The sequence below is a fragment of the Rhopilema esculentum genome, chromosome 21 (assembly GCF_057945365.1).
Source record: "Rhopilema esculentum isolate cy_ngs chromosome 21, ASM5794536v1, whole genome shotgun sequence".
Lineage (NCBI taxonomy): Eukaryota > Metazoa > Cnidaria > Scyphozoa > Rhizostomeae > Rhizostomatidae > Rhopilema > Rhopilema esculentum.
In genome coordinates, this window is record NC_142835.1 from 9,617,682 (window position 1) to 9,636,812 (window position 19,131).

Here is a 19,131-nt window from a genome sequence, read left to right on the forward strand (position 1 = left end):
TTCGCGCGAAAGAATTCGCCTAGTGGAAATCAGCCTTGAGATGCGACATTTCTTATGCCAAAAATTAATGACCCACGCCATAATTCACCTGCTATTTTTTCATCACAGGCTGTTGTCACCTGCATCCATATTGCTTATGACCACGCCATAATTTCCATACTATTTTTTTCATTCCAGGCTGTTGTCACCTGCATCCATGTTGCTAATGTTGATTACAGTTGAAAACTTGTAAGGGGCTCCTCCACCCCGAGAGCCTGATCTCCGGCTAGGGATTTGACAGCAAAAATAATTTCGGGGAAACTTTACCCCCGTAGTCGGTAATCACGGTCAAATCCCTAATAGAATGTTTATCTTAATGTTGTCATAAAATAAATACCGTGAGAAATACCATAATGAAAACTTCTAAGTAGACTTAATTAGGCCGTAAGGCGAATTGGTGTATTGCGATGATATAGACGCGCCGAAGACGCTAGATGTCTAAAGCCTAGCGCCATACATACTAGCGCACACTAGCGATTTTTGTCGCCAGCGACGGCGATTTTTGTCGCCAGCGACGGCGATTTTTGTCGCTGGCGACTAAATGTTTTCCCCGCACACTTGCGATCTTTTCTGCCTTGGCCAATGATTTTTGGTCTCCACCTCATAATGAATTCGAAAAAAATGACCAGAAACTAACAATCAAATTTTTTTACAACCCATGCATGCAGTTTATAACTAATATTAGACAGGAAAAATATTGCCAGCTCTGATTTAACAAGGCCACATTTAATGGCAAAAATCTAGACCCAAAATTGTAGTTTTAGCTTGGCCTAAATTAAGCTACTTATTTTATTTTCTTCTCTTTTGTACCGTAGAGAACCCAACACATGGGTTTTATGCACAATTTGTTTCTTTTTTACTGTTAGTTGCTAGTAGATAGTAAAACCTACATCGTACGACATATTTAGCTTTATAGACAACCCACGCTGCTGAAAGGATATATTAATAGAAGTGCAGTTGTTAGTGCAATGAGAGAGAAGTCTTGTTCGTGTTTATCCAAATACGTTTACAAATAATTGAGAGCAGTAGTACCCGCTCGTGGCACTAAGAGCATCAGCAAGCTCAGCGACGGCTGCAGCTTTTGCCGTCCTATCGTCGTATTGTCGAAAGGATATGACGTACAAGCAGGGTTTCCCGCGCCACAAATTGACTAACCAATCCTCTTAATACGTTGTCCAAGAGAACGAGCGTGTTCCTGTGACCTCCATCTTGTCAATATTCTTAAAAATCAACACACTTTCCACGTGCCTTGAAAACACTTTATGATTGGCTGATCAACAAAAATTTGTTTTTGCGCCCTGCACATTTGCGATTTTCAGTTTTTAGTCGCTGGCGACAAAAATCCTGTGATGTTTCTCCCCGCAGACTAGCGATTTTAGTCGCCAGCGACAAAAATCGCCGTCGCTGGCGACAAAAATCGCTAGTGTGCGTTGGCTTAACTGGGCATAATTGCCCATTGAGCTGGTGAGGCAAAATCACTCAAGCGGAAATACTGGCAAAAAGACGATCATGCATAAGGGCTCAGTGCGGGAAATTGTAAGGCGGACGAAGGAAAACCAATATTTTCGAAAATCGGCATAAATTTGATAGTTCAGCTATTCTGTGTCAGCTTGCCATATTCATTTCGAAGGTTTTAAGCTATAAATTGTTTTAGTAAATAGTGTTTTAATATTCTGTAAAAATTTTTCTTGCTGCGGGCGTTCGTAAAGGCACTGGCCCAGGCAATGTATACGTTGTCAAAAATATTGTTTTCGGGCTTATATATATAGCCGCCAGGTTAGACTCTTCTCTCCTTTAGAAACTTTCTGTTATTGATCTTCAGGTTTCACAAAATCGGATACCTTAAGATGGATGTAACAGTGAGCATTACTTGAATAGGATAAAAAATTGACTAGAACAAGCAATTATAGTGCATTCAGTTGGACAGATCTTACAATAACCTAAAAATGCTTTTTTGAACGTTTAATATAATGATAAAAAACAGTTTACCCAAAGTAATGCCCATATTTACATTAACACATTCAGGTTCTTTTTACATTCAAGTTCTTCCATACTACATAATTCAAATAAGTTTCACCACACGTCTAGAAAACAGTCAAAATCTCCTAGCCTGCGTGCAGACTGTTGGCAACATTGAAAATAAGAGAAAAAGTAGAGTCTGCGAAGCTGAGCCGATTTTCTTGCTCAAAGGTTCCTCAAAATCAAGGAACCGAATTTGATTTGTTGGGGGAATTTCAATTGTTTTTTTTTCAGTTTTCAATTTGGCGTCTACGGGCAGAGGTATAAATGAATGGTATCAGGATAATAGAGTAGGCCTGTTTGTTCTTTTAAACAACTAAAATTACAGAAAAACATTGCACGCTATTGGAGTCGTTGTTCTAGTGCTTAGAATAAAATGCTGATGTCAGCGAACAAGAAAAGCGGCTCTGTTGCGCAGACTCTACTCTCGTTCCTCTTTTAAATTTTCGAGTCTGCACGCAAGCTAAAATTCCCAAGTTCTTTGGGTTCATATTCTTTTAATGAATTAGTCGCTGTGACAAATGTTCGACATCGCAGTATTTTGAGGGTAGGTTTGGCGATGTTCTGCTCGGCGTAGGGCAAGCACAGTTTTACAATTAACTAGAGGCAAGTCACATCAACGTATACTGTTGAACCTAATTTCATCACTTTTTGCTTTGGCCTTCGTCTTCCTCTTCTTCTCAGCAGCAAAGCAATTCCATATCCTGATAGTCTGGTCCGCGCTTGCAGATGCAACAAGCGCATTGTCAGGGGACTGGGCTAAATTCAAAACACGTGACGTATGGCCTAAAAAGAACAAAACCATTTATGTACAATTTCCAAGGCAGATAGCATTATTATATAAAGATCTCTCTACACGATAAAACAACGTAATACAAAATTTTATCAAACAAGAAACATGTGTGGAATGATGTTAAAAAACAAATGCTTGATCGTGTGGATTGTTCTGTCATATAACCTTGAACACCGTAAAAAATGTTTGATATTGTTCGAGATTTTAGCTGCAAAATTTTGAACATGTTTGACGATATTGCCCAATCAAATTTGTCCATAACGCATGCTGCAAAATGGCGGGAAAGGATGACTTATGATTATGTTTGATGACTTATGATTATGTTTGATGATGTATGATTATGTTTGATGATGTATGATTATGTTTGATGATATATGATTATGTTTGATGATGTATGATTATGTTTGATGATGTATGATTATGTTTGATGATGTATGATTATGTTGATGATGTATGATTATGTTTGATGATTTATGATTATGTTTGATGATTTATGATGACTTATGATTATGTTTGATGATGTATGATGACTTATGATTATGTTTGATGATGTATGATTATGTTTGATGATGTATGATTATGTTTGATGATGTATGATTATGTTTGATGATGTATGATTATGTTTGATGATATATGATTATGTTTGATGATGTATGATTATGTTTGATGATGTATGATTATGTTTGATGATGTATGATTATGTTTGATGATTTATGATTATGTTTGATGATGTATGATTATGTTGATGATGTATGATTATGTTTGATGATGTATGATTATGTTTGATGATTTATGATTATGTTTGATGATTTATGATGACTTATGATTATGTTTGATGATGTATGATGACTTATGATTATGTTTGATGATGTATGATTATGTTTGATGATGTATGATTATGTTTGATGATGTATGATGACTTATGATTATGTTTGATGATGTATGATTATGTTTGATGATGTATGATTATGTTTGATGATGTATGATTATGTTGATGATGTATGATTATGTTTGATGATGTATGATTATGTTTGATGATTTATGATTATGTTTGATGATTTATGATGACTTATGATTATGTTTGATGATGTATGATGACTTATGATTATGTTTGATGATGTATGATTATGTTTGATGATGTATGATTATGTTTGATGATGTATGATTATGTTTGATGATATATGATTATGTTTGATGATGTATGATTATGTTTGATGATGTATGATTATGTTTGATGATGTATGATTATGTTTGATGATGTATGATTATGTTTGATGATGTATGATTATGTTTGATGATATATGATTATGTTTGATGATGTATGATTATGTTTGATGATGTATGATTATGTTTGATGATATATGATTATGTTTGATGATTTATGATGACTTATGATTATGTTTGATGATGTATGATGACTTATGATTATGTTTGATGATGTATGATTATGTTTGATGATGTATGATTATGTTTGATGATGTATGATTATGTTTGATGATGTATGATTATGTTTGATGATATATGATTATGTTTGATGATGTATGATTATGTTTGATGATGTATGATTATGTTTGATGATGTATGATTATGTTTGATGATGTATGATTATGTTTGATGATATATGATTATGTTTGATGATGTATGATTATGTTTGATGATGTATGATTATGTTTGATGATGTATGATTATGTTTGATGATTTATGATTATGTTTGATGATGTATGATTATGTTGATGATGTATGATTATGTTTGATGATGTATGATTATGTTTGATGATTTATGATTATGTTTGATGATTTATGATGACTTATGATTATGTTTGATGATGTATGATGACTTATGATTATGTTTGATGATGTATGATTATGTTTGATGATGTATGATTATGTTTGATGATGTATGATGACTTATGATTATGTTTGATGATGTATGATTATGTTTGATGATGTATGATTATGTTTGATGATGTATGATTATGTTGATGATGTATGATTATGTTTGATGATGTATGATTATGTTTGATGATTTATGATTATGTTTGATGATTTATGATGACTTATGATTATGTTTGATGATGTATGATGACTTATGATTATGTTTGATGATGTATGATTATGTTTGATGATGTATGATTATGTTTGATGATGTATGATTATGTTTGATGATATATGATTATGTTTGATGATGTATGATTATGTTTGATGATGTATGATTATGTTTGATGATGTATGATTATGTTTGATGATGTATGATTATGTTTGATGATGTATGATTATGTTTGATGATATATGATTATGTTTGATGATGTATGATTATGTTTGATGATGTATGATTATGTTTGATGATATATGATTATGTTTGATGATTTATGATGACTTATGATTATGTTTGATGATGTATGATTATGTTTGATGATGTATGATTATGTTTGATGATTTATGATTATGTTTGATGATTTATGATGACTTATGATTATGTTTGATGATGTTTGATGATGTATGATTATGTTTGATGATGTATGATTATGTTTGATGATGTATGATGACTTATGATTATGTTTGATGATGTATGATTATGTTTGATGATGTATGATTATGTTTGATGATGTATGATTATGTTGATGATGTATGATTATGTTTGATGATGTATGATTATGTTTGATGATTTATGATTATGTTTGATGATTTATGATGACTTATGATTATGTTTGATGATGTATGATGACTTATGATTATGTTTGATGATGTATGATTATGTTTGATGATGTATGATTATGTTTGATGATGTATGATTATGTTTGATGATATATGATTATGTTTGATGATGTATGATTATGTTTGATGATGTATGATTATGTTTGATGATGTATGATTATGTTTGATGATGTATGATTATGTTTGATGATGTATGATTATGTTTGATGATATATGATTATGTTTGATGATGTATGATTATGTTTGATGATGTATGATTATGTTTGATGATATATGATTATGTTTGATGATTTATGATGACTTATGATTATGTTTGATGATGTATGATGACTTATGATTATGTTTGATGATGTATGATTATGTTTGATGATGTATGATTATGTTTGATGATGTATGATTATGTTTGATGATGTATGATTATGTTTGATGATATATGATTATGTTTGATGATGTATGATTATGTTTGATGATGTATGATTATGTTTGATGATGTATGATTATGTTTGATGATGTATGATTATGTTTGATGATATATGATTATGTTTGATGATGTATGATTATGTTTGATGATGTATGATTATGTTTGATGATGTATGATTATGTTTGATGATTTATGATTATGTTTGATGATGTATGATTATGTTGATGATGTATGATTATGTTTGATGATGTATGATTATGTTTGATGATTTATGATTATGTTTGATGATTTATGATGACTTATGATTATGTTTGATGATGTATGATGACTTATGATTATGTTTGATGATGTATGATTATGTTTGATGATGTATGATTATGTTTGATGATGTATGATGACTTATGATTATGTTTGATGATGTATGATTATGTTTGATGATGTATGATTATGTTTGATGATGTATGATTATGTTGATGATGTATGATTATGTTTGATGATGTATGATTATGTTTGATGATTTATGATTATGTTTGATGATTTATGATGACTTATGATTATGTTTGATGATGTATGATGACTTATGATTATGTTTGATGATGTATGATTATGTTTGATGATGTATGATTATGTTTGATGATGTATGATTATGTTTGATGATATATGATTATGTTTGATGATGTATGATTATGTTTGATGATGTATGATTATGTTTGATGATGTATGATTATGTTTGATGATGTATGATTATGTTTGATGATGTATGATTATGTTTGATGATATATGATTATGTTTGATGATGTATGATTATGTTTGATGATGTATGATTATGTTTGATGATGTATAATTATGTTTGATGATATATGATTATGTTTGATGATGTATGATTATGTTTGATGATGTATGATTATGTTTGATGATATATGATTATGTTTGATGATTTATGATGACTTATGATTATGTTTGATGATATATGATTATGTTTGATGATGTATGATTATGTTTGATGATGTATGATTATGTTTGATGATATATGATTATGTTTGATGATTTATGATGACTTATGATTATGTTTGATGATGTATGATTATGTTTGATGATGTATGATTATGTTTGATGATTTATGATTATGTTTGATGATTTATGATGACTTATGATTATGTTTGATGATGTTTGATGATGTATGATTATGTTTGATGATGTATGATTATGTTTGATGACTTATGATTATGTTTGATGATGTATGATTATGTTTGATGATGTATGATTATGTTTGATGATATATGATTATGTTTGATGATGTATGATTATGTTTGATGATGTATGATTATGTTTGATGATGTATGATTATGTTTGATGATGTATGATTATGTTTGATGATGTATGATTATGTTTGATGATTTATGATTATGTTTGATGATGTATGATTATGTTGATGATGTATGATTATGTTTGATGATATATGATTATGTTTGATGATGTATGATTATGTTTGATGATGTATGATTATGTTTGATGATATATGATTATGTTTGATGATGTATGATTATGTTTGATGATATATGATTATGTTTGATGATGTATGATTATGTTTGATGATGTATGATTATGTTTGATGATGTATGATTATGTTTGATGATGTATGATTATGTTTGATGATATATGATTATGTTTGATGATGTATGATTATGTTTGATGATGTATGATTATGTTTGATGATTTATGATTATGTTTGATGATTTATGATGACTTATGATTATGTTTGATGATGTATGATTATGTTTGATGATGTATGATTATGTTTGATGATTTATGATTATGTTTGATGATGTATGATTATGTTGATGATGTATGATTATGTTTGATGATGTATGATTATGTTTGATGATGTATGATTATGTTTGATGATGTATGATTATGTTTGATGATGTATGATTATGTTGATGATGTATGATTATGTTGATGATGTATGATTATGTTTGATGATGTATGATTATGTTTGATGATGTATGATTATGTTTGATGATGTATGATTATGTTTGATGATGTATGATTATGTTTGATGATTTATGATTATGTTTGATGATGTATGATTATGTTGATGATGTATGATTATGTTTGATGATATATGATTATGTTTGATGATGTATGATTATGTTTGATGATGTATGATTATGTTGATGATGTATGATTATGTTTGATGATTTATGATTATGTTTGATGATTTATGATGACTTATGATTATGTTTGATGATGTATGATGACTTATGATTATGTTTGATGATGTATGATTATGTTTGATGATGTATGATTATGTTTGATGATGTATGATTATGTTTGATGATGTATGATTATGTTTGATGATGTATGATTATGTTTGATGATGTATGATTATGTTTGATGATATATGATTATGTTTGATGATGTATGATTATGTTTGATGATGTATGATTATGTTTGATGATGTATGATTATGTTTGATGATATATGATTATGTTTGATGATGTATGATTATGTTTGATGATGTATGATTATGTTTGATGATGTATGATTATGTTTGATGATGTATGATTATGTTTGATGATATATGATTATGTTTGATGATGTATGATTATGTTTGATGATGTATGATTATGTTTGATGATTTATGATTATGTTTGATGATTTATGATGACTTATGATTATGTTTGATGATGTATGATGACTTATGATTATGTTTGATGATGTGTGATTATGTTTGATGATCTATTATTATGTTTGATGATTTATGATGACTTATGATTATGTTTGATGATGTATGATGACTTATGATTATGTTTGATGATCTATTATTATGTTTGATGATGTGTGATTATGTTTGATGATCTATTATTATGTTTGATGATGTGTGATTATGTTTGATGATTTATGATGACTTATGATGATGTTTGATGATGTTTGATGATGTATGATTATGTTTGATGATGTATGATGTACGATGATGTTTTGCATTACGATGTTTCATCGTGTAGATGGGCCTTGAAACACTATTTGACCGATAAACATCATATTCATTTCATTTTCAATAGGCAACCAATCATAACTTCTCTTGTTACCAGACAATACAAATGTAACCATATATTTGATTGATAATGATTGGTATATATATAAAATTATTTCTTAAGTTTTAGCATAAAAATTAAGACCAGAGTTCATACCCGTTTATTATCTTTAAGACGTTTGAATTCAAATACGTTTCCTTTAATGATGCCAATCTGCAGGGATTCTGCCCTCTTATATTCTCTCACTAGACCTGACGTCATATAATCATTTTAAAACACTGCACAACTCTTCCTAACGAGAATTCGTACCTGTTAATTGCGTGACTTTATTCATACTCGGGTACTTCCATATAGTGAGCTGGTTTTCAGAAAAACCATGTCCGGAAATAAACTCCTTATGTTCATCTGACCAAACGATGCCACTGATCTAAAGATTAGGCAGTTAAATTAATAAGACAAACGATCAATACATGCAAAATTGTCACCATCTCGCAGAAGGACTGGCATTCTTGTTACGTCAGTCCTAGGCGGAAGAGCCACGAAGTACATTAAGTCTTTGAATCTACTCTAATAAAGCAAAACTCCACGTGCTTTGTTCAAGCCATAACTAACAATATCAGATCGGGGTTATGAATCAGTAAACTTCATAAATATGTACAAAACTATTGTTTGTTAATTTGCAGCCCTTTCTATTTCCCAAAAATTTACTGAAATATTCACATATTTTGCAAAATTAATTTTATATTTATATATATCAGCTATTTACGTGTGTGAATAAGGGAAGGATAACACCGCTCCAGCGCAAGTTGCTGGGTTCAACGTCTGCGAGCTTAACCTCGCCCAGAAATGTACGTCTTACCTGAGAATTTGTGTCAACACTATGCAAGCATACGCCAGTATTGGCGTTCCACAATCGAATATGCTTGTCCGCTGTTCCTCCACCACTTGCTAAGACATTCGGTTGCCAAGGACACCACGAAACAGCCTAAATACGAAAATCGTCTACAATTTAATTCTGTACAGAACGAAGCAGAATTGAATCGATAGGTTAAAAAAAGACTTGAAAATAATGTTTGTTAGCCTGGATTCGAAAATTTACAAAAAATTATACATGCATAGAATTAATGGTTCCCTTGCAGGTTGAAACCAATTAAATAAGGCCTCTCCTATTTCGTTCAGTAGCCAGAAAAGGGGATTTAGATAAGAGCTATCTATATTATAAAACCAAAAAGTCAAAATTAATCACAAATAATAAACAAATGAGTTGAGAAAAGATATTGTGAAGAGAAGCATTATGACAGAAATGAACTGATACCAGCATCTACATACTTTGACGGCGGCACAATGTTCTGCCAGTGAAAAAAGAGGAGTTGTTATTTCCCCGCTTGATTGTACACCAACATCCCATATGTTCAGAACGTTGTCGTTTCCACCACTGGCAAGCTTGGTGCCACCAGGTGCCCAAGCCAGGCCGCAGATCTCTTGAGAGTGCGCCAGCAAACAGGCAACATTGTGGCGAGCCACACGGACATCATGCTGGTGGATTGCTCCACTCCTAGAACCACTGCGACAGAAAACATACAGCATGCAACGGTTAGCGCGGAGGCAATGCGCTGGTATATCTTAATCAAAAACAAATGTAAATACACCCACTGAAAATAAGGTGCTAAACCATCTTTATTCCGCAAGACTGTTGAAAGACAGGTAACTCGGGCAGAAGGCTGACAATGGAAAATCAAGGCAATAGGCAACTTGGGTGATTCTTTTGCAAAATTATGAAACGTCAATGCTGGGACCGTTTTCCAAAAACATAGTAAATGTTCGCAAAACATCCAAAAGGAGGTCTTAAAATGTCTCTTATTTAAGCGCGACCTTTAAACATTAACGAGATTATTGACATTCTTAAAGTATATCAAAATTCTTGGTTATGAAAAAAGAAAATGTTACCTGCTCAGTATGTACTCATTCCAACTAAGAGAGCCAACACGTGAGGCATGACCGGTCATTGATCTTTTCCTCTGACAAGTCTCCGCATCCCAAATCTAGAAATAATGAGAAACTCCACTTCTTTAGAGCTAGCCATTTCAGGATAATCACAATTATAAAGTTTATTTCAAGCTTACTTAAATATGTACACAACTAAGCATATGGAAAATTTATGCTAGTCCAGGAAAAGAAATTGAGAAGCAATTGCCCCTTTTGTTTGCAAAATACAACGACGCCTAGAAGCTTTTGCTAAAACTTGACAATTTTTCGTATCATTCACTGCAGACACTTGAAACAGAAGATCAGTCATTTTAAATAGAAGCTTTGAAGCGCCACACGAATATATTGCATGGAATACTGGCTTCTTAACACGCCTGTCTGCTTTTGTGAAATTGTACCAAATTGTTGCATTTAGGAATAATAATTCGATGAAAATGTTCAAATGGGAAAGTTCTGGTGACAAAGGCTAAAGACCGGAAATATCTAAATACCGAATTCTCTTAAACTCTTTTAGAGGTAGGCGTTTTTTTCTCAGCCACAGTTAAAAGGATTTATAGAAAGGTACTGCAAACGCGACAAATGCAGGTTCATAACTACACTTCTATGAGATTAAACTACAAAGCTGCCGAAGCGCAGCGAAAATTCTAAGAAAAATATTTTTTGATCGTGTATGTGTGTTTTTAATTATGGCTTATAAATGTACCGAGTTACCTAAGTATAATTTGTCATACAACACACGGGATCACTGAAAATCCTTGGCCCAAAAAGCCAGTGACCGAAAACAAACTATAAAGCGCCGAATGATTAGTTGCATATGCTTTCGAACACTTTCCTGTGTTCTCAAAGGGTTTAGATATGCTGTTTTGATAATATTGTGACGTGGGGTGCACACACATTGTTAATTCTCTTACCCCTGGCAAAATTTCTAACAGTGTCTATTCCTTCGAGGGTATATTGCTTGTGGTAAATTGGGTTTTGCAGTCTCCCCTAATGCTGCATTGCCTTGATTCCGAAACGGAACAGTCGTGAGAAGTATTGGCTTCCTGAAGCATCGATTATTATATTTTTATCTTTGAAAAAGATGGGCGCGGTCATACGAAACCACATCCTCTCTCATGAAAACGCCCCTGGAGCCGCCTTGTTAAATCGCTTAGAAGTCACCCCTGCTTCTTATCTCAAGTGGTGTTAAAAATGATGTCTGTCTTGCCATTATTTGTACTTTACGAAAACAAATCAGAACACCTAAGCAGTGATAGGCATGGCAGTGATAGATCCTGCACTTGAATCAAGGTTTTCCTGAAATCTTCGATTGTGGGAAATAAACCATAGGTTTGTTCGTCCTATAATTTTGGATCTTTTCCCGAGCAACTGTCGTTCTTCTTGCCTAGAGAAACACCTACTCCATCATAGATGGTTTTAGCTCCCCGCCAATGAATTCAATCCAGACCGTGTCTCGAAAAAAATATTAATTATGGTTTTGTACTTGAGCCACGACAAGTAAAAATCAATTCTGTGTGCCATTTGTGTCTTTCTTTTCACCAATATTGAATTTTCTTGCAGCTTCCCTTTTCAAACTCCTTACCACATGTTCAACCAATTGCTTCTTTAACATCAAGCTCAAATAACGACCCTATTTTTCTTCTTTATGACAACATGCAGCTTACGAAGACATTTTCTACCACAACTGAACCTTTTTGCAATGCTTAAAAACATTAAAGTTTTCAATAAAGTCTAAAGCTTGGGGATTTTTATCTTGATAGGGCTATTGATATCCTGTCTTGATTGCAATGAAAAGAGCAGCACTTTTGTCCTATGGCCTTTTCCTCGAATAGAGTTTGAAACAAACATTTGAAGCTATCTTGTTTACAAAAGTGAGTGGATACCAATCCTTTGAAAAATTGTTGAAATTCGGGAAAAAGGAGCGCCAAAAAAGAAAAAGAACACGATGAAAATGCGGTAGGCGTCTACAGAGCAAATGCAGAGGACTTGGATTTTCTTGTAAGTCACGGCCTAATTGAATCATCAAGTGCAAATTAAATTATCAACTTCTGTCTTTAAACTGACGAATTCGATTGTGAGCTACAGTTACTGAGGAAAGAAAGAGAAGTTGGGGTGGTTAGCGAAATTCCAATTTATGTCAAGAAATGAAGTCTGCGAACCACAAACTTGTGAAGAAGAATACAGTACAACTATTTTGAACAGAATGCTCCAAATTTTTGTTTAGCTTAATGGCTATCTTACAGGAAATAGCAATAATGGACATATCCAATAGTAGTCTGAAAACAGAGGGGGGTTCGAAATGCTAAGGGACTAGTGATCAATGGACCATTCACAAAACTAAGACATTATACGAAAACTGTCCTGGAATTCAGCAATATCATGATCAGATGTAGAAGAAGCCAGTTCCTTAATGACCATAGTAGCCTTAATGACAATGACAATCAAGCCACGTCATAAGAAATTTTAAAGTATGGTTAATGAAGATGATTACCTCAACATTGCCATTGTCTAGGCCAACAGCAAGAATATTTCCTTCACCAATCCACTTAACACTGGTGACAAGTTCTTCATCCTGGGTTTGCATCAGTCTGTCAACTTTGCCAGTTTGTGCATGCCATAAGAATACCTCACTGCTCAAAGCCACAGCAAGACAGTTGTTACTTCCCCAGTCAAGGATGTTAAGATCTAAACATGGCAAACAAAAATTGTTGGCATCTTACAGCATTGTGAGTAAATGTGAACTTTCTCCAAAACCAAGTACTCAATGGATACTAATGAACATAAATGCCTAAATTTTTGAATCTGTAAAATGACATTGTGTTTTTGCTATGCAACCTTTTGACAGACATATTATGTGCTGTTATATTTCATGAAGAACAACTTTTAGATTCCAAACAACTAGAAATTCTGTCAAAAAGGCTAAAAACTATCAATTTTCTAAAAAAACTATTAAAACTTGTAGCAAGCAAGAATATCTTCTCCACACCATAATACGTGCTTCCAGCAGCACCAATGTTATATTTTTCCTGGCGGTGTAGCCCTCCTTTTTTTTCAAGTCAGTTTCTCTCTTCACCTGGGCCTCAAACATGAAAGAATTTTCTGTATAATGAACCTCCCCATGCCGGAATCAGGAACATAAAAGGGATCACACTATCAACAGGTTCATACCACTATTTGTTTACCCCTAGCTGTGACTGAGTTTAAATTTATTAGAACAAATTAGCAAGAAGTGTTATGACATACAGTAATCATTGGTGATATCTGGAGCGTCTAGAACCCTTTCTGGAGTGTCAGGAATATGTCTGCTTGACTTCCATTTTGCCTTTGGCTGTTTGCTTTGGCTGTGCAGAACTTTGTTCATATAGCCTGTTTTTAAAAAGAAAATATCACATGTTGATTTTTGGAAAACATTTCTAAAACTGCGTAAACTTGTATATGCATTTAGTATATAAAAGAAGGTGGTTTGTAGTTGATACTCCAAGTTTCATGATTAATAGAATTATCAGGCAATTGTAGAAATAGGAATGATGGCATTAATTAGGAAACTCAGAGTAGAAATTTAGAATCATCGCGTTTTATGAGGCCTAGCTGTTTGTATTTTTGTAGGTGAGCTGTTAATATCTCCCCTCAATTGCTGAGACGAGCTACATCAGTAACACATAGAATGTACTTTAAAGGCAATCAGAAGGTGGCTTGAGCCCCTTTAGTATATGTTGATTGCCTAATATATATATATGATTTAACCGTGGCTCAGGCAACCCCTTTTGCTTAAATGATTTAAATAAAGGGACTCATTCAGTTTCGTGTAAAGCTTGCACAACACAAAAATAACAATTCCTTTAGCAAATAATCTTTTTGTTGAATAGAATTTGAAAAAGGCTTCGAAAGACAAATTTTGAAACAAACTTCAATCAGCTTTTTATCTGACACTCTTCAGAGTATAAAATGTCAGAACATAGATGGGAAACTCTATGCTATGAAATAAATATACCCAGCTATGGATCAAAATAGGCCAATCAGAAACGTGAGCACATGACTGTTAAGGTTGCCAAATCAGTCCGGCTTGCCTATGAAAAATGTTACCAAAGAATCCTAAGATCAAAATGAACTCTTTCTGTCTAGACAATACCGGCTTTATTGTTTTTATGTAGATAGATTCCAAAACTGCTAGACGGAATGAAAATCTGGCTCTACCAATAATCTGAATGTCACCATGTTATAGTTTTTCACACAGTCTGGGTTTTCCAGCAAATACTGTTTGTTGATAATTGAATTGCATGTTTTAGTTGTTGTGTTTGATCTGAAAGACCAAGTAGGCTGTTCTCTTTAAGGGAGATTCTGTTTCTAATGCTGGGAGGGACCTGTTGATTTATTCTATCCTCCAGTCGACAATTCACACCAATTCCTTCGACTTTCCTACCAAGAATAATCCTGTTCTCATAAGATTGAAAAGTTCTATACTCTGCAAACATACCTTTTGCGTCTTGAAGTTCATGACTATTAACAAAAACCGCCCTACAGGCAAAAAACGCAATGTTGGGAGAAGTCTAATGTTACAAAAATTAACCAATTAACCATTGTAAGATTTCTAGGGCTCTGTGAAAACAAAAAGGGCAAATGAATGGAAATTTTAGAGGAGCTATTTTTCCTTCATGTTCTGTCTTGGAGAGCAATTCGCAGCTCATATCAGGTTGCAAGGGGAGCGTGGGGGTGAGCATAAGCTATTGCTCACCTCAAACGACCAGGCCTGTTCTATACATTGAAAGCTACATAAAATTTGAAGTTTCTTCCAGCATAAAAAAGTATAACCGTTAACTGTTTGATCAAACTAATGGAAAAAATTACCATCTGATGCAGCTGGTGCCTTGCATCTCATTGCTAAGATCCTTGCATTTGCTTCAGCAGAGCTTCCAGCCCATTCTTTAGATGAACCATCATTATCATTTATGTCAACATTTTCATCTTCCTCTTCATCTTTCATCAGCATATGGTGACTCTTGTCATTGTCCATTAATGCCCTGTTTGGTATGAATCTGTCATACGTAGAGCAGGATGTATTAGCACTTTTGTTCAATGAGGTATTTTTACCTGCAAGATAAAGCATTTTATGATTTTTATGTAGAATGTAAAGCTTTTAGCATGAAACAATGGATTCACTGCCAACTGAATGCTCCCCTAGCAGGCAATGCAGTACAAAAGATAAAAAAGGAATCCAGTACATACAAAGAGATATAGATAGATAAATAGAAAACAACTTGTATCTAAACAAGCAAGTCAAGTTTTGAGATGTGCAGAAATGTTTTGAATATGGAAATGAAAACATATTTCAATCTGTACCAAAGGATGTGTAATATGAGATGGGGATAATATATAGCCTATTGTTATTGATAAATACTGGCCAGCTTTTAACTTCTTTTGAAAACCATAGCAACCAACTTCAATTTTATACTTTGTATGGAAATGTTAACAGGCCTTGCAAGGAGAGGAGCTCAAGCTTGATCAAGTGCCTCCACGCGTGACTAGAAAGTTCTAGGAACTTGATTGATTGAGCACCTAGTATGTTTATGCTGTTGAAAAACTAAATGCAAAACAGATTTTGTTATTGATAATATTTGATGGTGCTAAATTGAGTGCCTAGAAAGTTGAAGGTACTCAGTTTGTAAAGCACCTCCTTTTTGCTCCTATAAGGCCTGAGTTAACATCTAAAACTTTTATATATTGGCACAACTAGTTAATAGCCCATGGAGCTTGAAATCTGCTTTATTATTGTTTCATTTTTTCATTTTCAAATTGGACTTTTTACAATACAAACACTTTTCAAATACAATTAACATATTTATGTTGTTTGCGAAAAGCTCAGAGACCTAGCCTACCATAGTGCATTCCAAGGTCCTCATTCCCAATTAATATGGCAGCAGGGACAGAGAGAGTAAGGGACCATTGGTCCCAGAAAATATATTGGGCCTCAGAATGCCCAATAAGTATAATTTATATATGGCAGTTGTCCATATTGCTAGTTTTTGGCACAGAAAATATTTATTAAGCCGTGGTTGCAGCAAGAAAGGTTTTCCACACCTTTCTGGCAGATAGAGATCTTTCAACATATAAAACAACTTAAAATAATATTAAGGCTCAGAATTGGTGAATTTTGAGAACTGATTAAGAATAACTACCAGGGTTGGAACTCATTGACAGTTTGACTTTTTTTTTTACTTATCATTTTTAGCAAACTAAACAATTTATCTGATGCTCATGCAAAAAAATTAAGGTACAGTCATCTAGCAATTATTATGCTACTACATTTCTTTGCTTAAAATGTTTTCATGCTAAAGAAGCACAGTAGCAAAGATTTGAAACTTCTTTGTCAATTCTTAACCAATTATATGTTGTATTACTTAAGAATGATTTAAGAGTTTATTAAAGGTCAGAATCACAAATTTTTAAGAATCTACTCATATAGTTCCACTTCCCTGTCTCTGGACTGATGTCAAAGACTAATACAAAATTTTCTGTAGCAATGAGATGGTAGCAATGTTTACAACAGTACAGTTGTCTGCCACGTTCTTTATTAAGTTGTAATCATTAAGCAGTTTATCCAGTTTGGTTTCACTTCAACAAATACAGTGTAAGATCTTACTAAAACCATATCTTAAAAAAATACACCCTAAAGTTTGCTCTCAAGATGCTCATTTTAAACAAACAACTATATGAATTAGACAACTTCAAACAACAGCCACACCTTTCTCGACTTTATACCCCTTATAGCCAATACATACTTACAATATTTCTTTTAATTCTGTATTGTATGGAGTTGATTAACTGAAATTTAATTACTGTAGTCTGTCAGTAAACAAAGATTACTGTATATAATGAATGTGTCCAAACACAAGGTTTATGAACTGCTTACTAAAAAAATGTCAAAGAATTTCAGAAAACATAATCAAATTGTGAAACTTCGTAGAAGATCCTTTAGGATTAATTGGTTTTTCTCAAATTATAGATTAGCTAGGTGGTGTAAAATCCTCCTGAGGTGCTCAGCCCAAACTTCATTGACGTAGAATACTACTTTGCCCGTATGGCTTAGTTGGTGGGAATATCCAGCAGAGAGAAAATTGAAATGTACCATGGCTAGTCGTCTCGAGCCATCCTATCCAAGTAAGTTAATTTTTGTTAAAAATGCTACCACATACCAGGTGTCTTCTTCTTGGACGACATATTTCCAAGCGCTACTTTTCCAGGAGTTGTGGTACAAATACTCTTATTTCTTGAAATATTCAAAGGAGATAACGGGGCTCCCCTTGATTGCCCTACAAGTTTCCTCTGCCATCTTGGAACTGGCCCGGAAGACATCGCGGAGCTAGTGCAGGATTTGAGGCAGTCATTTATATCTGCTTCAAAAGCTGAACAGCGGTCCATCTAGGTAGCTGAAATGCAAATAAAACATTTTAAAAATGAAACTTTTATTTCCGAAACCGTAATAAAACAGAAGTGGCACGATTGTAACGGTTCAACTTGGGTCCTACCCTTTAAATTGAATAAAGGTGCGGGAATAGGCATGATTGTTATACATTAATAAAAAAAGTAAAATATAAACAAGAAATTATTTTACACTATTTACCTTTTATGATACCAACAATTGGTTCTTCTGATTTGGGTTTATTCGAATGTTTCCAGAACGTGTTCTCTTGATTGAATGAAATTGTCAATCGATATGAATGGCCAAATCAAATTGAATCTCTGAACACATTTGAATTCGTTGCGCTGATTGGTCAGATCACGAGAAACAGGGAACCCAAGCAAACAGTTTTTCCGCACCAGACTCCTATCCGCTGTGGGTCTTCATTTGCCCAATCCCAGCCAATTTGCAACGCAAGTGACCGATTTTGGTGTTGTTTGGACTTATTTTTCGAAAATTTGAAAATTCTAAAATACGATACTGTGACGTCATCACGCAGCCAATCTATTATCAAGAAAAGGAAATTTAATTGACTTTCTAATTGCAGCGCCTATTTCAATCTGTTCTCCTGTTCTGTTGCTTTGATGACTACAACTCGTGAGCATAATTTTCAACCATAGTTCCCTTTACTCGCCTTAACTCATGGATTAAAAATTGACAAGAT

The 19,131-nt window shown here is 33.2% G+C and overlaps 1 protein-coding gene across 1 annotated transcript; it reads right to left on the reverse strand.

Moving 5' to 3' along the window:
• Window positions 1–1,938: 1,938 nt before the first annotated feature.
• On the reverse strand, window positions 1,939–18,786 carry LOC135684943 (cell division cycle protein 20 homolog). Its single transcript, XM_065200653.2, has 10 exons — window positions 18,630–18,786; window positions 18,202–18,435; window positions 15,857–16,099; window positions 14,255–14,377; window positions 13,503–13,696; window positions 10,973–11,067; window positions 10,355–10,589; window positions 9,885–10,010; window positions 9,335–9,452; window positions 1,939–2,844 (listed from the first exon to the last, which is right to left on the reverse strand). Exons 2-10 carry the CDS (start codon window positions 18,425–18,427, stop codon window positions 2,675–2,677), a joined length of 1,530 nt encoding a protein of 509 aa, XP_065056725.2. The 5' UTR covers window positions 18,428–18,435; window positions 18,630–18,786; the 3' UTR covers window positions 1,939–2,674.
• Between the last annotated feature and the right edge of the window lie 345 nt (window positions 18,787–19,131).

Bases quoted from the DNA above. Each gene is read 5' to 3' on its own strand.
- LOC135684943 (XM_065200653.2), bottom strand. From the start codon at position 18,427: ATGGACCGCTGTTCAGCTTTTGAAGCAGATATAAATGACTGCCTCAAA. The intron at 14,378-15,856 runs GTAATTTTTTCC...TTTTAAAAACAG, and splicing joins GGCACCAGCTGCATCAGATG to GCTATATGAACAAAGTTCTG. The intron at 13,697-14,254 runs GTATGTCATAAC...TGCCATGTTTAG, and splicing joins AGATATCACCAATGATTACT to ATCTTAACATCCTTGACTGG.